The sequence below is a fragment of the Onychomys torridus genome, chromosome 8 (genome assembly GCF_903995425.1).
Source record: "Onychomys torridus chromosome 8, mOncTor1.1, whole genome shotgun sequence".
Taxonomy (NCBI): domain Eukaryota; kingdom Metazoa; phylum Chordata; class Mammalia; order Rodentia; family Cricetidae; genus Onychomys; species Onychomys torridus.
The window spans coordinates 92,423,920-92,448,018 of record NC_050450.1 but is presented as its reverse complement, the minus strand read 5'-3'; the positions used below and the strand labels follow the sequence as shown (position 1 = coordinate 92,448,018).

Sequence of the window (24,099 nt, the reverse complement as noted above, 5' to 3'; positions counted from 1 at the left end):
GGGGTGCCATGCCTGTTACCTCCCAGTATTTGGGAGATGGAAGCTTGAAGATCTTAAAAAGATCCTCATTCAAGATCATTTCAGCTATATAGAATCTGAGGCCAACTTTGGCTATGGGATACCCTGTCTCCAAAAACAACAAAAGTTAGAATTGCTAGAGCTTTTCTCTCTCTCTGTCTCTGTCTCTCTCTGTCTCTCTCTCTCTCTCACTCACACACACACACACACACACACACACACACACACACATACACACACACACACACACACACACACACACACACAATCTGGCCATTTAAGTATTTGTATTCAAGGGGTTGGTAGAGTGCTTGCCTAGTAAGCGCAAGGCCCTGGGTTCAATCCCCAGCTTAAAAAAAAAAAAAAGTATTTGTATTCAAATGTAAATTGCTTTCAAAAGTACCATTGGAGTGTTATATAAACAAGTAAAAATACAATTGAAGCATTGGATGTCTTCTCTATCTCTTTTCAGTCACTATGTAGCAATTGGCTGACATGGATTTCACTAGTAGACCAGACTGGCCTTGATTGCATAAGATCCTCCTATCTCTGTCTCCCAAGTGCTGGGATTAGAGGCATGTGTGTCCCACCACACTGAGTCTTATCTGCCAAGAAATTAAATATCTAAGAATGCAGTGAGAACTGAGCATGGTGATAGAACCTTGGAATCCAAGGCAGGAAGGTTGAGTTTGAGGCTGGTTGGAACTATATGATATTATCTCAGGAAGCAAGAGAAATTAAGAATTTAGGGAAACATCAAAAAGAATGCTGAAAGAATTTCTCTAAGATTGATCTGATCTTTATACCAAACATTATAAGAAAAGCTTTGGGGTTTATAGTTTGTTTAATGTGTTGTTTCTCTCCACAGCAAGACAGACCGGCTTGCCAAAGGATCAGAATGTTACCAAAAGAGCCTTAGTTTAAACCCTTTTCTCTGGTCTCCCTTTGAATCATTATGTGAAATAGGTGAGCTTGCAGGGGTGGGGGCAGGACTCCTCTTTCCTTCTTTTTCTCTTTTCAAACAGTGTTTTCCTACCAGTGTTTTAAAACCTTGTCATTTAGCTACAAGAAACTATTTTGCAACATAAGGGTTGTTAAATTTAAAATAATAGATTAGCTCAGTTTAAAGCCAGCCTCTCTACACTATGTGGTCAGTCTGGCCTTTAGGAGACCCTGTCTCAAAAAAACAGCCCCTCCTTAGAATCACTACTCTGTTGTCTTTAGCCAGCCCGCTTCAAATGTATGTGTCCTCCAGAACAGATAACACTATGTATCGAACACTTACACAGATAAGAAAAACTGAAGAGAGTGTGTGGGGTATATATTTGTTTGCAGGGGTCTGTTCTTCCCTTCCATCATATGTGTCTCAGGGATTTAACTCAGGTTTTCAGGTTGAACAACAGACATTTACCCATGAGCCATCCTGTTGGCTCTGATTTATAATATTTAAAACTTACCATTTATTTTCCAAATTTACATCTTTAAGGGTTAACTTCCACAATAAATTAATGATTGGACTTTAGGGAGATAAGATTGATTAGCATAAATGGACAGGAGAATTTTGAAAACTCTAAATAGGGCTTTATTTCTGCCTAATTATGCATGCTTGAAAAGAGATTATCTCGCAGAGATAACTTTTTGGTTTAGTTTAGTTTTGTTTCTGTCTTTCGGTCTTCCCAGGTGAAAAGCCAGATCCTGACCAAACATTTAAATTGACGTCTCTACAGAATTTCAGCAGCTGTCTGCCCAACACTTGCACAACTCTAGTATCTAATCACAGCTTATCTCACAGACAGCCTGAGACAGTCCTCACAGAAACACCCCAGGACACAATTGTAAGTGTGTTTCTTCTAGTGTTCAAAATACTCTGAAACCCCAAAAGAATGATTGGAACTAAACAGTGTATCATAAGTGACATGGTAGAAAATTTCTGTTTCAGGAATTAAACAGACTGAACTTAGAATCTTCCAATTCAAAGTACTCCTTGAATACAGATTCCTCCGTGTCTTACATTGATTCAGCTGTAATTTCACCAGATAATGGCCCCCTTGGAATGGGTACTTCCATATTATCTAAACAGGTTCAAAATAAACCAAAAACTGGTCGAAGTTTATTAGGAGGACCAACTGCTCTTAGCCCATTAACCCCAAGGTAAGTCACACATGATATTCTAAAATTTATTCTATTATAAAGATGGTGAATCATATTATTAGTAATGCAAGTGAATATAAATAGCATCTTCCCAAATCAGTGTGAGAAAGTGGTATTCTGAAGAAATACATGTATAATTTTTTTTAATTAAATACAAGAGGGCTGATAGTATAGCTCAGTTGGTAAGAGTGCTTGCATAGTATGCACAAAGCTCTGGGTTTGATCCTCATCATGTAAATAGGGGAAGGTTTCAAATGCATGTAATCCTAGTATTTGGGTAGTGGAAGCAGAAAGATAAGTTCAAAGTTATCCTCAGCTACCAGTTAGAAGCCTATTATATGTGATGCCCTTTCTCAAAATAAGAACAAAATAAAGCAGAGGAAAAAATTAAAGCTTTTAAAATATGCCTCAATTAGTATATGTATTAAAAGATAATATCTTTTATGGCTGTGCATCTGCAGATAGCAGTGAAACCCTTGAAATATATGTTTATGGTATAGTTAGGGCAATATTATCAGTTCTCTTTTCTAGAACATGGAAGAAGAACTGACACCTATCATTGTAAAAATATCTTGTCAAATTATTAAAGTGTATTGATATATGAGTGTATACAATAACCCATCACAAAAGCTGTGTGTTCTTTGTTAAAAGAATAGACTGAATAATCTCAAGGCCAGGGAGTTATTGAAATAGCATGACCAGGAGATTGATTAGGGCATCTGCAGAGACCAATGGATAACTATATCAATAATTAGTAGGTAATTACCAATAATCTCAAGGACATTGTCTCCATTGTTCCAGGATTGGATTTATTTTCATCATTTGGATCTTAGCTTTTGAAAAGGCAGTCCGTTTCTAGATCAGTTGCTGTTGGTCATTTTAGGTTCCTGTCCCTTTCTTCTTTAGTTCTGGTGGGTGGAATACACAGCTCGTTTTGAAATCTGCCCCTCAGATCCTCATTGCCCCTAAGACTGATTTGCCATTCTCTTCCTTTTAGACCTTCTAATTTAAGTATACTGCTGCTTTATATATGCCTTGATGACTTTTTGACACCTTGATTTCAACCTCTTCTCAGTTTTGGGATTTTGCCATTAGAAACCCCAAGTCCTGGAGACGGATCCTATTTACAAAACTACACTAATACACCTTCTGTAATTGACGTGCCACCCACCGGAGCCCCTACAAAAAAGGTATTTTCTGTGTAAAATATAGTTTGGATATTGATTAAAGAAACTTACTGAAAATTCTAGTCTACAAAGGTAGCTTCAGAGAGAATTCAACTTTATATAATTATTCTTTCCTTATAGTTACTGACCAAACTGGAAAAGAATGTCATTGTTGTAGTCTACCAGATATATCAGACACATACATCTAGTTCATTTCAGTATCTAATTAAAGAAACGTTCATAAACTAAGTTAAGATCGTTTCTGTCACATTGAACAATTATGTCAGATGAGACAAGTAGAGACCTTTATCTTCTCCTTTCAAGCAAGCAGAAATCAATCAATGAAATAGTAGAAAAACTAGAAAGAAATGATGATGCAAAAGAGCAGTGTCTTTAGCATTTAGAAAGGGACCAGGTGACTTTTTTTATGTGTCCTCACACTTGTATTTAACTGTTTGACTAAGTGCAAAAGGAAGAGTATACAATCTTGCTGTATCATTTTCTTTATAAATAGCAAATTAATTCATAAATATTGAGACTAATAGCTATCTTTTTTAGGACAACATAGTGATAGTAGTGATTGTTTTAAGATGGCATTATTTATTCTGAGCTGTCTTCATGGAGGAGATGTGGATAGGAGCATCATTGTGTCCTTTATCACTTGCAGTACAATCTATAATCACAAACCTTAGACTTTTTGTGTTTTACAGTCTGTTGCCAGAATGGGCCAAACTGGAACAAAGTCTGTCTTCTCACAGAGTGGAAATAGTCGAGAGGTCACTCCAATTCTTGTCGCACAAACACAAAGTTCTGGCCCACAAACAAGGTATTTATTATGGTGTCTATTTCTTCAAAGTAATATATATGTTCTTTTAATTTTTTTTTAATTTTTTAATTTATTTGCATGTTTTGCTTTTGAGACAGTAGTCCTTGACTGTCCTGGAACTCACTATGTAGACCAGGCTGAGATCTAGTTACTTCTGCCTCCCAAGTGCTAGGTAAAGATGTGTGCCACCACACATGGCAAATACAGATTTCATTCTCTCTTCCCCCATTCATTCTTTCTTTTCTCTTTTGGTTTTTCAAGACAGGGTTTCTCTGTAGTTTTTGGAGCCTGTCCTGGAACTCACTTTGTAGACCAGGCTGGCCTCGAACTCACAGAGCTTCACCTGCCTCTGTCTCCCGAGTGCTAAGATTAAAGATGCTACCACCGCCTGGCCCATTATTTATTTCTTTACACAGTTCATAAAATCAAACTTCAGGTTCAGAAGTTTAAGAAGTCTTAAAACTGTCACAGATTACAGTCTCACTGTCTAAAAGGAATCACTGTACCTGTAATGTTGGAGTGGTGATTCTAATCAGAATCAGCTTACAGACTGCGGCTGCCTAAGATCCTGTTCAAAGAGTGGTTCACTTGGGCTTTTTTTTTTTATTTTACAGGGCAAGCAGTTAGTTGTTACTGGTTTTTTTTTTTGTTTGTTTGTTTTTTTTTTTTTGGTTTTTTTTTTTTTTTGGTTTTTGTTTGGTTTTTTCCTTTTTTGTTTTTAATATGTAACCCTGTATGATCAAGACACAATATAAAGCCCACACCCGCTTTGAACTGGCAGCAAACCTCCTGCCTTAACCTCCTGAATGCTGGTAAGGTTCACATCCTAAGGCTACAAGTAATGAAGTACAGACTGGGCTCCCGATCTGAGAATCCAAACTTCTCTAGAATACAAGACCTTGAACACCAGTATTACATAAAAAGCTTCAGAGCAGTCAGATGTTATCATTTTGGATCAGGAATGCTTAACTGGTAAGGATTTTCATACAAATACTACAAAATCCAAAATAACTGAAATCTGAAATACTTCTCATTTCAAGCATTTTGGCCAAGTGTTACTTAGCCTCTTTCACAAACTCGATGTCTTATTCTCTTTTTTCTTTTCCCTATATACCATGTCACTAACAATCTCTCCTAGCTTTAAAACGTGTAAGTTTGAAATCAGGATGTTGGCAGGTGCATTTCCCCACCAAAGTCTATAGGGAGGATCTTTCCTTGCTCAGGCCTTCCTGAGATTGTGACAGTATAATTCAGTGTCCCTCCTGTAAGGACGTCAATCATACTGGATGAATACCCACCTTAATGACCTCATCTTAACCTGATTACATCTACAGAGACCCCATTTTCCAGATAATCACAGCAATGTGTTCTGGGCATGAAGACTGAGAAACCCAGTTGAGTACTGCCATATTAACTTAGCAACCAAGCATTGCTTAACAGCTTTCTCTTTTTAGAGACATCTTTAAGGCTAACAGTGTATATTTTATTGTATCAAATGTGCCTTCAAGCAGTAAACCACTCTGTAACATGAAGCCTTATGATGGTTCGTTTTGATGCTCTTAGGGAATGTTATAACTGTTTTGTATCCATATATATTATAACCCCCATAATATATCATTATTTAAACCTTAAAACAGTCATTTATCTTTTATAAAAAGAAGAAAAGCAGCCTGTTTATTTTTATCCACACATCTAGTATTGCTAATGGTCTTTCAGCAGAGTCAGACTCCAATCTGGTATCATTTTCCTCCATCCCCTGTAGTCTGTAATGTGTCCCGATAATGAATGTGTGTTTATTTCACATCCTGACTGCAGTTTCCCCTCCCTCCTCTCTGGAAGTCTGTCCGTTTTCTAGGCTAGCCTCACTAGGCTCAAGCAGCCCTCTTACCTCAGCCTTCCAAGAGGCTGGAATGACAAGTGGTTAGCACTGTACCCAGATGTCATTGCTTTTAAGGGAAATGTTAGTGAGGAGGAAGCAGCTGAAGAGATGGCTCAGCAGATGCAGGTTCTGTGAAAGCAATAGGACTGGAGTCCAACTCCATCCCAGCACCCACATAAAAGTTGAGTATGTCCGTGGGTGCTTGTAGTCCTTGTGTTGGGAGGAGACAGCAGGTCCTGGAACCTTTCTGGCCAGCCAGCCAAACCAAAACTGTGGACTTCGGGTTTAGTGAGGAGAGACCGTCTTTATAAAGGTGTTGACTGGAGAGAGAGCTCAGTCCTCACTTGCTTGTGAAAATATGAATGCATGGGCCTGAGCAGGCATGCCTGTATCCTTAGCACTAAGGGGTAAAGGCAGAGGGTCCGGAGAGCTCACTGCCAGCCTGCCTAGTAAAAAAATGAACTTTTGGTTCAGTGAGGCTGATTTATGAGAATAAGTAAAAGAACTATAGAGAAGCTACCCGAGGGCCCTCTTCTGGCCTTGCTTAAACACTTAGAGGTATGAATGTGTGAGTACATACACATCTTTAAACTAGGGTGGAAATTTTATATTTTATTATAATTTATTTGTATTTAAATAATCAATATTAAAAACTTTAATTTTATGTGCATTGGTATTTTTGCCATGGGTGTTGGGTCCCCTGGCACTGGAGTTACAGACTGTTGTGAGCTGCCATGTGGGTGCTGGGGATTGAACCTCGGTCCTCTAGGGAGTATTCTGTGCTCTTGACTGCTGAGCCCTGTCTCCAGCCCCTAGAAAATATTTTGTTACCATGCATATGGAGGACCTTCCCAGAATGGCTAGCCCCATGATTTTCTTCACAGAATTCATCCTCTAGAAGTCATTTCTGTGAATTCCCCAAGGTACTTGTTAGTAACTCCCAGACCATTTTATTTTATGTGTGTGGATATTTTGCCTGTTTGCATGCCTGTGCACTGCGTGCATGCCTGTGTATATGCATAATAAAAAATAGCTGGGTGTAGAAGTACATGCGCCTTTACTCACAGCACTTGGGAGACTGAGTTTGAGGCCAGCATGCTCCACATAGTGAATTCCAGGACAGCCAGAGTTATTACATAGTTAGAACCTATCTCAAAGAAAATAAACCAAATCTTTAAAAAGGACATTCCTTTTTAGCTGAGCATGGTGGCATGTACCTTTAATGCTAGTGCTCAGGAGGCAGAAACAGGCAGACTTTTGTGAGTTCAAGGTCCTATTGATCTACATGGAGAGTTCCAGGCCAACCAGAGATACATAGTAAGACCCTTTATTTAAGAGAGTGAGTGAGTGAGTGAGTGAGTGAGTGTGTGAGTGTGTGTGTGTGTGTGTGTGTGTGTGTGTGTTTACATTAGGGTCAGACGGATGGCTCAGCAATTAAGTCTGCTCTTATAGAGAACCATCATTTAGTTTGCAACACCCACATGGTAGTTCACATTGGCATGTAACTCTAGTCCATGGGATACAGCGCCCTCTTCTTACTTCTGCAGGTACCAAGCATGCTTGTGGTGTACTTAGGTACATCGTGTAGGCAAAACATTCATAGACATAAAAATAAATAATTTTAAAAATAGAATTCTTCAGTCTTATGTTTGCCTTTCAAGTAGACCTGTATACATGTGATGATCATACTTCTCTTATTTAAGTAAAATAAACGTTTGCTTTAGCTGGTTACACTTCTGTTTGGTCTAGTGATACTTGTTTACTGACAGATACTGCACATTTAAATTATTCATGCCTAACTTCCTTTTACGTAACATTTTGTACTTAGCAGTGGGTGCTCCAGACAATTGTCTAGAGATATGTTTGTCCTTTATTCACTCAGATGTTTTTTGTAGATTGTTTTAAGTAAAAATGTCTATTTTCAGTTAGTGAAGAATTTTCCTGTACTCTTTAGCATTCTATAATAACAAAAATGGGTTTGTGTTGTTATTGTGGTACTTTTTTGAGGGGAGGGTGTCATGTGCATGCTGGTACATGCTATGCACTCAGGCCAAAAGAGATTGTAGTATTGCCTGGAACTAGACTTCCTGGCAGTTGTGAGCCACCCAGCATGGGCACTCCTCAGGGAGAGCATCAAGTACTCTTAAACAGTGAGCCATTTCTCTAGCCTGTGAATAATTTTTAAATTCTGAGTTTCCATAGAGAACCAAAAGAACTAAGCAAAAGACCAATTTAAAAAATATTTCTGTGATGAATGCATGTTTTCATAAAGTAGAATCGGCACAGTAGTAATAATAATGCTCATAAGCTGAATATTAAATGTTTGAAATGTCTGATTTTGTTTGTTTTAGTACAACACCTCAGGTATTGAGCCCCACTATCACATCTCCCCCAAATGCGTTGCCTCGAAGAAGTTCCCGCCTCTTCACTAGTGACAGCTCTACAACCAAGGTAAAGATTGCTGAGTGTCCCAGTCTTTTACTGCTTCCTGTGCTAGGATCTCAGCATCACTGACTCCACCCCAAACAAGTAAAGGGTTTGGTTTAATTTTATGTAGAGGACTCGTGATGTAGCGCAGGCAGGCGTTGTGGAAATTGTCATCCTTAGGTAGGGTCCTGGGATTATAGAGAGGCACCACCATGCTGAACGAAATTTTTGTTTTGTTTTGTTTTGTTTTTCGAGACAGGGTTTCTCTGTGTAGCTTTGCGCCTTTCCTGGAACTCACTTGGTAGACCAGGCTGGCCTCGAACTCACAGAGATCCGCTTGCCTCTGCCTCCCGAGTGCTGGGATTAAAGACGTGCACCACCACCACCCAGCCGAAATAATTTTTTTATTTGGAGAACTAGCTATAGTTTTTGTGACTCTCTTTGATCCATGGGTAAATATGTCATTCTTGAAATGACCAAATTATAGTAAAAATGTCAGTCTCATATCAGGAAATATAACTGGAGGGAAAATGTGGCTATTGAAATGTAGTGCAAATGGATTTCTTTGTTGTAGAGGAGTAATTCTGTGTCATAAATGTTGTGGTTTATTGCACAGATGCCTGTTTGATAAAATTATAGGAAACTACACATGCAAAAGAATCCATATCAATACTAGGAAATGTCCATGGGGTCTGTAGTTTACATGTTATCACTGAGGAAAGAATGAGTAGAAATTCGGTCATGTTACTGTCTTTTGTAGAATTGCTTTGTAGTTAATAGCAAAAGATGAGGGGACATTTGTTTCTTGGTCTGTGACTGACATTATGAATAATTTGCTTTTGGTACATCCAGTGGTTTTATGCCATTGATTATAGTGCTTTGATGTAATTAGTGTTGCATTTTCTTATTTTTAAATAGTGAATGAGAATGTGAGACACTCAGAAAAGAGCTGCCCTTACTGCAGACTGACCTCAGTCACTATTAACTGTGCAGTTTATTGTTGTGTATAAAATGAATGTCAGGGCTGCTGGCTCATTCCTGTGGTTCCATTATTTGGGAGGCTAAAACAGGAGGATTGCTTCAAGTTCCAGGTCAGCATGAGCCAAAAAGTAAGACCCTGTCTCAAAACAAAAAACAAACAAAAAAAGTTAAGTGTTTTTGAAGACTTGATCTTAGAAAATTTCTGATAAGAAACAAAAAAGAGGAATGAGGATTATGCATTTCTTCTGTGTGTAGTACTCGAGAAAACGTTGATGGAGACATCTAAAATAGTGAGTATGACAAGCATGACATTTTATCCCTTCTTACAGGAGAATAGCAAAAAGTTAAAAATGAAGTTTCCACCTAAAATCCCAAACAGAAAAACAAAAAGTAAAACTAATAAAGGAGGACTGTCCCAACCCAACATCAATGACAGTCTGGAGATTACAAAGTTGGACTCTTCTATCATTTCAGAAGGGAGAATATCTACAATCGCACCTCAGATCCAGGCATTTAACCTCCAAAAAGCAGCTGCAGGTCTGTTGTAAATGCTTTCTGTAGTTCTTGTGGGTTTTGTTTTATTTTTACTTTCTTACACACTTATTTTGATTAAGTTTCTTCATGCCTTCATTGTTTTTAGACTAATACTGGCATTAAAAATGTTTTAATGTTTATTTTATGTTTTTAAATTTGTGTCTCTTTGTATTTCTGTGGATATGTGTATGCCCACAGAAGCCAAAATAGGGCGTGAATCCCACGGAACTGGAATTATAGATGATAGTGAGCTGCCATATGGACGCTGGGAACTGGATGGAAAATGAATGCTCTTAACAACTGAGCCCCCTTCAAACATTTTTTTATTTAATTCTGTTTTATTTGAGAGAGAGACTGTGTGTGTGTGTGTGTGTGTGTGTGTGTGTGTGTGTGTGTGTGTTTAGGTTAAAGGACAGTTTGCAGGAATCAGTTCTTACCATATACCATTTGAGGTCCCACAGACTTGGGTCATCAGGCTTGGTAGCGAGAGCCTTTAACCACCAACCTATCTCGCCAGCCAGATACTGGAACATTTTTTTAAAGGAGTAATCTGTGGTTAGCTTTTCTAGAGAACCAAAGTTGTGTTTCTCTCCTTTGTTTATTATATTGTTTTCTCCTAGAAGGTTTGATGAGTCTTCTTCGTGAAATGGGAAAAGGTTATTTAGCTTTGTGTTCATACAACTGCAAAGAAGCTATAAATATTTTGAGCCACCTACCTTCTCACCACTACAGTACTGGTTGGGTATTGTGCCAAATTGGACGGGCTTATTTTGAACTTTCAGAATACATGCAGGTAAGTATCCGAAGATATTTATTATGTGATAGTTATATATTAATAATATATAATTATTGTCTTAGTCTTTATAGTAGTCAGGGTTACTATTGCTGTGTTGAAACACTAGGACCGAAAGCAGCTTTGGAGGAAAGGGTTTATTTCACTCACAGTTCATGTAAAGCAGTGAGGTCAGAACTCATACAAGACATGGACCTGGAGCAGGAGCTGATGTGGAAGCCGTAGAGGGGTGCTGCTTACTGGCTTGCTCCTCGGGGGTTTTTGCTCAGCCTGCTTTCTTTCAGAATTCAGGGCCACCAGCTCAGGGGCCCTCCCCCATCAATCACTAATTGAGAAAAAGCTCTATAGCAGAATCTTATCGAGGCATTTTCTCCACTGAAGGTCTATCCTTTCAGGTAACTCTAGCTTATGTCAGGTTGACATTAAATTAGCCAACACAATAATTTATAAATAAAATTATTTCTTGCATTAAGAGATCATTTGAATTTAGTGGGCTTTCTTGTAAAGGATTTGTAGAGAACAGTCGTCAAGTTATGTGAAATATTTGTGCTATTCTCAGATGAATATGAAAATAGATACCATTTAATCGATATTTATAATAATATAAATTCTTTCTATAATATGTACAGAATTATATACTGAGCTGAATGTTCACCATTTAATGTGTTTTATAAACTTAGTTCTGTTGCCAGGTGTGATAGTGTACACCTTTAATCCCAGCTTGTGCACACACACACACACACACACACACACACACACACACACAAAACAACTTAATAGTGCTGTGAAGAAGACTATGTTTAATTGAAGACACAGTGTCCTTATAATAGGTTTTTTGGTTTGTTTGTTTGTTTTCTTGTGAGGCAGGATCTTTCACTTTGTACCCCTGGTTGGCCTGGAACCTACTATATAGACCAGGCTTACCTCCCTAATGCTGGGATTAAAGGCATGCACCACCACACCCAGCTGGTTTTGTTTTTGAGACAGGGTCTCATGTAGGCCAAGACTCTGTATAAACCAGGATGACCTAGAACTCCTGATCATCTTGCCCTGTTTTTCTTAGATTTTGGGATTGCAGGCATGTACTACCATCCCTGGTTTATGAACCCACATATGGCCAGGGCTTCATACATGCTAGGCAAACTCTATCAACGGAGAACTGCATCAGCTCTTCAACTTTTTTTTTATTAGGTTTTGTTTTTGTTTTTATTTAGGTTTTGTTTCCTGTTTGCATAGAATCATACTTACTTGTTTTTTAGTTTGTTTGGGTTTTGTTTGTAGAGCTAATGCTTTGAATTCACTGTATTCTACCTGCTAACCTTGAAATCACAGGCATGTCCCACCATACCTGAATCTTTATAATAGCTTTCCTTTTTTATTTTATTTTTGGGAGACAAGGTCTTGCTATGTAGTCCAGTCTCATCTTGAACTCACTGTATGGCCCAGGCTAGCCTCAGACTTGCCAGTCCTCTTGCTTTGGCCTTCGTTCCTAGCTAATAATCACTTTTGAAAGAAGACAATAGTTTCTGAAACTTTGAAGCTAAAAGATATCTGTATGTGGCCATTTGCTGTGTCTGTTATCTTATATAGCCTGTGTCTTTTGGAAGAACTTAATGTACAACTTTTTAAGAGATTTGAGGGAACTTATAAAACACTAAACTGATTGTAGATGCCAAATCCCATGTTTTAGGCAAAAGTTACCCATTTTGTCAATGTCCTTTCCTGGGGCTGGAGAATGACTTGGCTGCTAAGAGTGCTTTCGATGCTTGAGAGCTCCAGTTCCCAGCACCCACACCAGCTCACAACTGTCTGAACACCACCCTCAGGACCTGATGCTCCCTCTGGCCTCAGCTACCACATGCATGTAACAGAAGTCCTTACCTTATTTTCTGTCATCTCCATGTCACTGAATACAGCCCAGATGCTGACCTAAACTTTGAATGTTTTGAACTTACTAAGGTGATAAAACTAGGTGATTCATTGAATTTATGAAGTTTTTAAAACAAGAAGCACAGTTCCAGAAATTGTGAATATTTTGAGGGGAAAAGGGGAGCCAAACAGCTATGGAGACCTCAGGAAAGGCAGTTGGTGTCCAGCAGATCTAGTGCTGGGCATGGTTCGGCACTCAGCATGCCCTAGAGTTGGCAGCCATCTTACCATGTTTATTCCCTCAAAGTTTCAACTCAGTCTTTCAATATATTCTTCCCCTCCCCTCTCTTTAAAATATTATTTTGTGTGTGCACCAGACATGTACCTGGTGCCAGAAGAAAGTGTTCGATCCCCAAGAACTGCAGTTCCAGATGGTCATGAGGCACCATGTGGTGCTGGGAAACCAAAGCCAGCTAGCTCTCTGCAGAGCAGCCAGTGCTCTTCACCCCTGAGCTGTCTCTCCAGCCCCATCCTTTTCGTTTTTATGGAAATTTCTTTTCAAGTTTCATGTCTTTACCCATAGTTAAAATACAAAAACTAGGCTAAATATGAGTGATTGCTTCATTCAGTATTTGACTTCCACAGCTGATTTGTTCAATTGTCCTTACTGGGTTTAGGTCCTATAAAAACAGTGACCAGCATTGCCCTGCATATATAAACTGTAGCAACTTGTTTTCCCTTACTCACTCCTCTTTTTACTTCAGGCCGAAAGAGTATTCTCGGAAGTCAGAAGGATTGAGAACTACAGAGTTGAAGGCCTGGAGATCTACTCCACAACACTTTGGCACCTTCAGAAAGATGTTGCTCTTTCAGTTCTGTCAAAAGATTTAACAGACATGGATAAGAATTCACCAGAGGTATGGTAACTATCGATTTAATAATTTACTTGTTTAATGAAGCATTTATTTAAAATTATTCTTTATCAGTAAAAAATCAGGAGTCAGTTACCAGGTAAGAACCTGAATGATCAGAGCTGCTGTGGAGAAGCCACCAGTGACCTCCTGCCTCTTGCATCCCTCCTTGCATGTGAAGCTGGGCAGGCATGGTGTAAGCTGCTGTAACCTAGCACCTCTCCAGGGTGGAGCTGACTCAGGCAAGGCCCCAACAGCTGGCAGGCAGCTAGCCTGCTGCACCCAGCAGAGCAGCGCAGACCTGCCGTGAACACGGTGGAGAGCAAGGACCAACACCCACACACTTAAGTGTGCACACACACACTCAGTTCCTAAAGTCAAAATTAAATCGAGATACAAAAAAATTAGAAACCTAAGTTTCTACTTTTGACAACACTTTTTAAAATAAAACATAAAAACATGTAACTGTGTTTGATTATTTTTGTGTTTGCTTCCATTTTGCCAGGCCTGGTGTGCTGCGGGGAATTGTTTCAGTCTGCAACGGGAACATGATATTGCAATTAAATTCTTCCAAAGAGCTATCCAGGTTGATCCAAATTACGCTTACGCCTATACTCTATTAGGACATGAATTTGTGTTAACGGAAGAACTAGACAAAGCATTAGCATGTTTTCGAAATGCTATAAGAGTAAACCCCAGACATTATAATGCGTGGTAAGTGTAAAGACAAAGTCTTCCTGAAAATCAGTTTATTTATTTAATCTGTTTGATGGATGTGTATAGGTATGGAGTGTGTGAGCCACATTACATCCAAGAGTTGGTTTTCTCCTTCTGTTTTGTGGGTCCCAGGAATAAACTCAGCTTGCCAGATTCAGCAGCAAGCACCTTGCCAGCCCTTAATGGCTTTTTCTTTTTTATATGTATACATGTTATGCTTGTATATATGTTTGTATTATGTGTGTCACATGCATACCTGATGTCTTCATTGGGGTTTCTGTTGTTACAGTGAAACACCATGGACCAAAAGCAAGTTGGGGAGGAAAGGGTTTATTTATTTGGCTTATACTTCCACATCACTGTTCATCATTGAAGGAAGTCAGGGCAGGAACTGATGGAGAGGCCATGGAGTGGTACTGCTTACTGGCTTGCTCCTCATGGCTTGTTCAGCTTGCTTTCTTGTAGAATCCAGGACCACCAGCCCAGGGGTGGCACCACCCACGATTCCCTTATCTATCACTAAGATGTTCTGCAGAACCCAATCTTGTGGAGGCATTTTTCCTCTCGGGTAACTCTAGTTTATGTCAAGTTGATTATATGTAGCTGGCACATATGGTGTCCACAGAAGACATCGAATCCCCTAGAACTGGAGTTATGGGTGGTCATGAACTGCCATGTGGGTTCTGGGAATCAAACCCAGATTCTCTGTAAGAACAGCAAGTCCTCTTAACTTCTGAGCCATCTCTTGAGCCTCCCTGCCCTTGTTTTGTTTTGTAGCATTCTTTACAGTGTAATTACAATGATATGAAATACATGTATAGAGGGGCCTGGAGAAATAGCTCAGTCAAAATGTACTTGCTGCACAGTGAGATCCTCCTGCCTCTGCCTCCCGAGTGCTGGAATTAAAGGTGTGCACCACCTTGGCTCACATAAATAAATACTTTTAAATAAATATTTAAGTGCATTTATTTGAAGAAGAAGAATTAATAAAGGATACCAGGAAATGACACAGTGGGTCTAACACTTACACACAAGCCTGTTTAGTTCAAACCCAGTTGTCCTTTGACCTCCACTCCAGTTAGCATGCCATAACACTCAGGAACATGCACACATCACACACACACACACAAACGCACCATAATATAGACACATTTTTAACTAAATTAGCAGAGAAGCTGACGAGATGTTTCAGTGGTTAGGACCTGATTTCTGTTCCCAGATCCTACATGATGGCTCATAATTCTCTGTAGCTCTAGTTCCAGGGGATCTGATGATCTTTTCTGACTTTTTTTCGACACTAGGGATACATGGTGTACATATTTACATTCAGGCAAAGACTCAAGCACATAAAATATGAATAAATAATTGGGAGGGGGCTACTTAACAGAGTCAAGAGTGACGGTGCATACTCTTATCCTAGGACTCAGGATGCAGAGGCATACACATCTCTGAGTTTGATGCCACACTGGCTTACCTAACAAATTCTAGGCCAGTCAGGGCTGCATAATGAGACCCTGTCTCAAAAGAGGGGAAAGACAAACTTAACAGTACCAACAAGATGTCTCAGTGGCTCAAGGCACTTGCCATACACAAGCCTAGCTTCCTAAATTCAATTCCTTGGGACCCACATGATGGAAGGAGTCTTCTAAACATCACATATGTCCCTTGGCACATGCATATACAAACAATATTGAAATGTTTTGTTTTACTCTGTTTCACTTTTTAAAAAAGAATTCATTAAAACTTGGGTGTGGTAGCACATACCTGGCTGCAGCTTAGCTTTTTCTACATAGGAAATTCCAAGCTAGCCAGAGCTATATAGGAAGACTATGTCTCAAAGTCAGGGAGGGAAGCTAAAAATTTAACCCACCTAATAAAGTGCTTGCCTCCCATGCACAAAGCCCTGGGTTCTCTCCCCAGAACTGTATGTACTGGACCTAGTGGCTCAGGCTGTAATCCAGGTACTAGTGAGGAAGAAATGGGGATTAGAAGGTCAGGGTTATCCTTGGAAACATAGATTGGAGGCCACCCCAGGATACATGAGACACTGTCTCAAAATGAATATAAAGTAGTATACAAAGCAAACATTTACGAATAATAACGCATAAAGAAGTCATAAGATCCTAGCCTATAATAATATATATGTAAATGTAAGTGTGGGTAAAGTCTAAATATTAGAAGACCAAGAGGTGGTAAGAAAAGGAGAAAATGGAGGCACAAGGATACAAGAGTCAAGGAAATGGACAGAAGACTTAAATGTGTTTCTGTTTTCAACCTCATTAAAAGCTTTTGTTTGTATGCTGGATGTGGGAATTCAGCTTTTTTTTTTTTTTTTTTTGCGCTGATAATATCAAGAACATTTTTACAATCCAAAAGAATCCAACATGTGTTATTCCATCGAGACAGTGATTGTGAGACAGTGATTGTGGAAACTTGGTCTTTCTTTTTTAACTTCATTAGCCATTAGTACAATAGAAACTCAACTAGTCAGTGAGTAGATGTGTTGTGTTGAGTCACACAACACATAGATCCTTTTGTTTAGCTATTTTTCTAAACAAAAAATGTTTTTCTAACCTGCAGTTCCCCCACCTCCTTATTATAGTATTGCTTAATCTGTAAAGTGTATTGCATTATAAATAGTTGTTATACATATAATAAAGTGTGGTTTAAAGGGAGAGAAAAGGAGGAGATTGAATTTACTAGATCCAGCCGTGGTGACATATGCAGTTATTTTCCAGCTGCAGGGGAGGCTGAGACATGAAGAGTGCTTGAGCCAGGGATTCAAAGCCAGCTTAGGCACATAAAAGGAATAATTTAGGTGGTGGTACACACCTTTAATCCCAGCACTGGAGAGGCTAAGGATCTCTGTAAATTCAAGGCCAGCCTGGACTACAGAGTGAGTTCCAAGACAGCTAGGGCTATACAGAGAAACCTGTCTTGAGGGGGGAAAAAAGGAATAATTTAGCAAAATGTTTGCCACACACTTAATCTAGACTTAACAATTAAGTCTAGATTAGAGTAGTGAGCTTAAGGATGTGGCTTCTTTTTTTCTCCATTGGTTAATTTAGTATAAAAATGTCTTCTAAAATGCTTCATTGATTTTTATTATGACTGTTACTTTTTGTCTCCCCAATAAGACTTAATATTGGGGACTGGAGAGCTCAGCAATTTAGAGCATTTACTGCTCTTGCAGAGGACCCAGGTTCAATTCCCAGTACCCACATGGGTGGTTCACTTAACTCCAGTTCTCTAGTTCCAGGAGAGCCAATCCCCTCTTCCGACCTTCTTGGCACCAGGGGACGGACAGACGGACGGAGACACACAGACACACAGACACACACACACACACAGACACACACACACAGAGAGAGAGAGAGAGAGAGAGAGAGAGAGAGAGAGAGAGAGAGAGAGAGAAGAAAAGGGAAAAAAGGCTTAACATTGTTTTTCCATTGTGTATTAAAATGTCAGGTACCATAACTGTTCTGTTAGTAGTTGAATTCTGTTAGTAGCAGTAATTGTGTCCTTAAAATCGTACTTTTTTACAATTTCAGGTATGGTTTAGGAATGATTTATTACAAGCAGGAGAAATTCAGCCTCGCAGAAATGCACTTCCAGAAAGCACTTGATATCAACCCTCAGAGCAAAATTTGTCTAGTTCTTGTCTTAATTGGTCCACATTTAATAGGAAACCAGACAGCAATTTTGCTGTTACCCCAGAATTGGCAACCATAATCGGAACTAAACTTTTGTTTTGTTTTTTGTTTTTGTTTTTTCGAGAAGGTTTCTCTGTGTGTCTGGCTGCCTGGAACTCACTTGTAGACCAGCTGGCCTCGAACAGAATCGCCTCTCTGCCTCCGAGATGGGGATTAAAGGGTGCACCACCAAACGGCTTAATTTTTTTTTTTTTTTTAATTTAAAAAAGGGTATGGTTGCGACAAAAGTTTTGTTTTCACTAAGAAGGAAATGCTCTCCATCCTCTCCGGGGATGACAGAGGGTCCACTCACCTGGAAGGGACGGGGCGCACAGGCAAAGTCACATATCATACTGCCAGGACTAGCGCTTGTAGACCAGCCTGTTTAATAGTCTTTATATTTTTGTGTTAATATTGGTTAATGACAATAATGGTTGTTTTGCAAGAACAAGATCGTCTATATTGAATATTTTAATTCATTGCCTTATTTGAAATGTTGTGAATAAAAAAATATGGTGGTGTTTTAAACTTCAATTAAATATGGCCTTTTTAAATTGACTTTTGCATACCAACAGGATTCACTGAACTCTAAAAGAGCAGTTGCAATTAAATTTCGCAATTCTGCTACAATTGCTCCCTAGGCCTAGCATGATCCCAAATTTCCATTTATCAGTCTGCCTTATCATAAATAGCTCTGAAACTGAATAAGCAGGTTTCCTAATTCTTTCTCCGTGTGTGTGTGTGTGTGTGTGTTGTGTGTGTGTGTGTGTGTGTGCGCGCGTGCTACATATGATATTCATGAACACCCCCTATCTGGCTATGTCCTGTTTGTGTCAGCTGTAAAATAGCCTCACTCGAGATACGAGGAAATGATGAATGAGGCTCTTGTGTTAACTCACGCGGTGGTACATTTTACCCCCTGAAAACGGCGCTGCATCCTCACCATAAATAGGAATCCACTGTTTATGGTGTAACTAGATGGTTAGATGAAGAGAAAATATGGGCAAATGTGTTATGGCATGTAAGGTAGATAAAAGTTTTTTCAACTCGGGTGGTATTTTGGACAGGTGAAGAAGTAAGGGCTATGGGTTGGTTAAATTTCTGTGGTATCTGTTTCTTGGCTTTGTTCTTCAGCCGTTATGGAATATATTGGGTAAAGTTTCTTTCTTTGTTGGCTAGTGTTTTTATCTCTTATTGGAGGGTCGTAATTTTGTAAAAAGTGTGATTCAGATTAAATCGTGTGTGGAGACAGAAACAGTACGAATAAATAAATTCTAAGGGGCTTCCAAGCATTCTTGACATCCACCATCATAAAACCAAGTTCATTTCTAGGTTTCTGAGGTAGTGCATGCTTCTAGGACCTAAGGATCCAATGTTTTGCTAGGCTACTTGTGGACACTATAAATGTATGTGGAAGAAGAAGTAGGGATATAAGCGACCCTCGTTTCAAGCTCAGACTAGGATTTTGTATTAAATTTATGTAAAAGTGTTTGTTATAGAATATATATATAGTCAAATCCACCATGTCCTTGGGAGCCTATTTGAGAGAGGACATCTACGTTACCATTACATGGATATGACAGGACAGATGATAGACAGGACCGATAGACAGAAACATGAAGAGAGAAGAGAAGAAGGAGAGGAAGGAGAAGGTGAAGGAATGTGAAAGGAAGATAGGAGGAAGAGAAGGAGGAAGGAAAGAAAATGAAGAAGAGAATATGAAGATAAGAAAGAGAAGAAAGAAGAAGAATGAAAGAAAGAGAGAAAAGAGAAAGAAAAGAAGAGGATGTAATATATACATTAAATCAATACATGAGAAGTTATATTTAAGGGAATAGTTGGACTTATTGAATATTTCAAATTATTCCTAGGCGTTGTCTATGACAGAAAAACTACTTTAAAGAATAATATTTTTTTCATCCTAAACATGGCGGGTGGCAGGAAGCAGCAGAGTTCTGTGAGTTCGAAGCCAGCCTGGTCTAGCAAGCGGGGGTCATAGATGAGATGCTCTGTATTAAGAAAAGGGACGTCGTAACAGCTACAATGAGGAGGAGACAGAATACTATGCTTTGGAATCTGTGAAAAAACCTACAGAAAGTTGGGACTAAATTAAATAAAAAAATAATGACGAATAGTTCAGTATTTTGTGAAAACATTTATTTTCTTTTCGTGTCTTAAGAATTATTTTATGGCGCAATAGCCATTAATCATAGTATATGTTATGTAAAAATACTTTGTCGACTTGATTAACATGAGTACCTGTTTTTCAACATCGGTATGGTCCCAGCACATTGACGTCATAAACCATTAATTGTACACAGAGTAAAGATTATATTTGCTGGGTACGTTGGAATTATGTAAATTGAATGTGGTCTGTGTACTCGGATGGGTATTTTCGTTATTGTATTGGCACGTCTTGTGTTAGTGCATGTAGTGGCACCAGATCGTGCCTCATAGCCCAAGTCTGCAGTGTATGCATTGATCCACCTTGGAGGCTGTGATTATTTACTTAGTTCGCGACTAGCTTTGCTCGCATTCAGTTCACACTAGCTTGTGATCTTGAGGAGTGGCGACCCAATTGCTATTCACGACGGCCCGCTTGTTCCCCATAGATAGTTCTGCTACATTTTAGAGCAGCACATAGCAGTTTCTTACCTTGCACAGCTCTGCCGCCCCGTTCTTGCCAACTTACGGCCACTGTGTCTTCAGTGCAGACCCACCCCTCAATTGTAGTATTCATTGGCCCTCACCCTCTTGCCTCTCCTTCGCCCGACAGAGGTGCGTCCTAGCCCCCCCTCTTGTAAAACCACTGTACACTCTACTTCACGACCCCAGGCGCTGCGGCCGTCTCTCTCTCCACTACTCGGGAGAATCCCTATAGACCCTTCTCATTTTACCCACCTTCAGACCCTGGCAGCCACAATTTCTGGCACGTTTTCCCAGCTGGGTTTTCCCCCCAATTAGCACTTCAACTGTCTTTCAGAACCACTAGTCATATCCTTCCCCTGTCCTTTCTCTGCTGGCCAGGGGTTCCGCCATCCCGCAGCCAGCCCCCGACATGCTTTCCCCACTCCCGTCTGTTTCCATGCGCCCCTCTCCCTCCCTGCCATGTACAATTTCCCCGTCCTTCTGTTAATCGGAAATTTTTTCACACCTCTTCTACTGTGTTCTCCACACATCACATTCGTAAGACTGCGCTTTCTCTGAGCGATTCCACTGACAAATCGCAATCTCACTGATTGAAGTGATCACACAGCCAACTACATTCAAGACGGTCCCTAGTTACAAATCGCAAATTGACGTGGCAATTCCCTTCCCCGGGCCTCCGTCTTGCTACCGCCCCATCCAGTACTGCTGATTTATCCTGGCCAACATCGATGGCGTGCTAGACCGCCACCCCCGAGTATCTAGCTCACTTAATGCTTGCTGGCTGGGACAACGCTGGTTTAGTGGTCTGTGCCTGCTTGTTGCATGCCCTGCGTTCACCCAGAGCAACCACGCATCAATGACGACTATCACTGCCCCACAGACGGATACGGATGCGAGACAGTCCATGACACCACTCGCATGTGTGCTCATCAAAGGGCTTCTGCCTTGCATGCATCACAACTTCACTGGCACGCTATACATTCACACGAGACACAGGTTATATACCCTTCTTCTAAGCCTGGATGAGATTAAACCATATCTCTTCCCATAGGCGTGCTCCGCACACGTGCCAATGGTTACTGGTACTGCTGCATATGCATCACCTAGTGAGGTTCTGCTGTCTGTTGGGCTCGCCCACGCTTCAGCCTGTGTCTTGTGAAAACTGCAACGGCAGCAAGCTGGGCCCTTAATAATTCCATAAACGGTCCAAGCAAAAACTGTGGCCCGAAAAAGAGAGCTTAGGTCTGCTCTTGCACTAGCACAGACATGAATGCCTTTGAAGTTTGATCCCCCGGGAACACTAAAGATGGAAGAAGAAAGAAACACATTAGAATACTGCAGAATTAATAAAGAAACCACAAACAAATATCTACCAATGCAAGAAGAACAACCACAGTACATCACATGAAAAAAAAGTGTAGTAAACGATAATTGCTCTTTTTCCCCTGTCTTATTTTCTTCTCATTTCCTCCTCTCGAATACAGCCATGTTAAGTTTAAAATAAAAGTAAATTTGCTTTGAATAATAACTTCGTTTTTGTAGTCTTAAAAACCCTTGAGTGGATGGACTTTCCTTTGATTCGAGATATGTGCTTATGTCTGTTATGACTCCTGGTATTCATTTTCCGCAGTCCCTCTTCCTATATGATTGCTCGTGAATCAGGACCATTTGACACGATCAGTAAACTGTGAGCTGCTATGTGGCGCGCTCTGTGTGCACCACGGGTGGGGCTCCTGTGTGGGCCGTCTGCTTCGTCCTGGCCTCCTGCGCCTTCTGGGGCAGGGGCGTGGGAAGACTGGACGTCTTGCCGCTGTGCCGTAAAGGAGCTCCTTTTTCAAACTCAGGTCTTGGTACCTGGGTGAATTTTTGAGAGACAAGGATCTTTCAGTTACTGGGAGATGCAGCTTTTATTAGGGGATACCGGACACCGTGACTTGACACTTGAAGAGTAACCCCTTCGTATACTTAATGCCCACGTCACGTGGTGGCTCCCTGGGCCTGCCACTCCTCTCTCAAACTCTCAGCCTCACTTCGGTGTCCACTACAACATTCTCATGTTAATTCCTCTCTTTTTTTTTCCGGCTTTGCATTCAGGCCAGCGCTCCTATCCTCACACACTGCATGATACCGCACTCAAATTTGGCCGGCGATCACTTGGAACTCTCTACGTGTCGATATCCTCATCAACTACTCACTGGCTCAGACACTCGCAACGAGCAATGCTCAGGGGCCGACCTCTCGAACCTACCCATACAACTAATACCAAGAACGTCTCGTCACTTGCGCGGAACCCTCTTACCTGGCCCCAACGTCGACTGCTTACCCGCGTTGGTGTGGTAACTCAGGCGCTTTTGTCAGGTTTTTCCGACCCCTTCCACCTGGGCCGCTGGGGCTGTGGGGCTCACTCTCCCGAGCCCTCCGGGGAAAGTGGGTAACACGCCCAGGCTGAGGACGGTGTACGTTCTTGGATTTTAACGTGGTGTCGTTGGGGGGCGGTGAGCTCTCGGCTATGGCTGTCATGGTTATTTACTGGATGCCCAGTAGGGCCAGAGGACCCAGTGCATGGGATCTCACATCTATCGAGAACAGTCCTGTTGTTGAGTCTGAACGACATCATTGTTGGCGTTTGGTTGGTTTTGTTTGGAAGTTTTGGGTGGCTTTGGGTAGTGGTTTAATCGTAAAGTCGCTGCTGTTCCCTTCTTTGCCCGACTAAACCTTCAGCAGATCCTGTACTCAGCTGCTTATATATTCACATTAAAGCCATCCTCTATCAGCCCATTAGAGTTACATTTTTTTTTAATAAAGATTTAATCGTGAGCAGATTGGCTTCAGCTGGGTTTATTTAGGAGGCAACCTGGCTCGCGGGGTGCTCTTTTGTGCCAGAGCGTCCTCTGAGTCGTTAGATTTGCCCAGTCAGTTCTGCACATTGGTTTTGCTAGTCTTTCACAATTTATTACCTCCAGTTTCAGGACTACTGACCCTCTCACACAGACATACATGCAGGCAAAATGCCATGCCGATCTAAAATTGATTGATAATTGATTATAAACATACTTGTTTTTTGGTTGTACTAAAAAAAGAGGGCCTAGTTTCATAAAAACTTCTATTTACTTTTTTAATTAGTCAGTAGGGTTAAGCATTTTTTAATGAGCTCCTGTGACGGTAGATGATACTAGCATGTCTAGGACCTTGGGTTGTGAAATGGCTCATCCTCCGAATTGAATCTGGTAGTGTAGGCACTTGGGAGGGTTGCTGGTTAGTTTATTTTTTTTAGCAATTGAAAAAATACCATTGACGGTGTCCTGTAGTGGGAAGGGGGATCTAATGGAGGTAATGGATGTGTTATGGCTAAAATCAATGGCTGAAATATTATGGTTTATATTGTTGGTTGTTTTGATTGTTTTGGTCATCATTTTGTATAATTTTGTCAAATGTATGAATAAAAGAATGTAGAAATCATAATAACTGGAACAACTTACAGTATCA

The 24,099-nt window shown here is 40.4% G+C and overlaps 1 protein-coding gene across 1 annotated transcript in view; it reads left to right on the top strand.

The window, feature by feature from the left end:
* Cdc27 (cell division cycle 27) overlaps nucleotides 1–18,004 on the top strand; it is a 36,159-nt gene extending 18,155 nt beyond the window's left edge. The window contains exons 5-15 of the mRNA XM_036195316.1: nucleotides 887–984; nucleotides 1,699–1,853; nucleotides 1,958–2,169; nucleotides 3,245–3,359; nucleotides 4,046–4,161; nucleotides 8,392–8,491; nucleotides 9,778–9,985; nucleotides 10,603–10,775; nucleotides 13,409–13,561; nucleotides 14,061–14,269; nucleotides 17,824–18,004. Coding sequence (XP_036051209.1) covers nucleotides 887–984; nucleotides 1,699–1,853; nucleotides 1,958–2,169; nucleotides 3,245–3,359; nucleotides 4,046–4,161; nucleotides 8,392–8,491; nucleotides 9,778–9,985; nucleotides 10,603–10,775; nucleotides 13,409–13,561; nucleotides 14,061–14,269; nucleotides 17,824–18,004 — 1,720 coding nt within the window. The remainder of the gene's footprint in view (nucleotides 1–886; nucleotides 985–1,698; nucleotides 1,854–1,957; nucleotides 2,170–3,244; nucleotides 3,360–4,045; nucleotides 4,162–8,391; nucleotides 8,492–9,777; nucleotides 9,986–10,602; nucleotides 10,776–13,408; nucleotides 13,562–14,060; nucleotides 14,270–17,823) is intronic.
* Nucleotides 18,005–24,099: the final 6,095 nt, after the last annotated feature.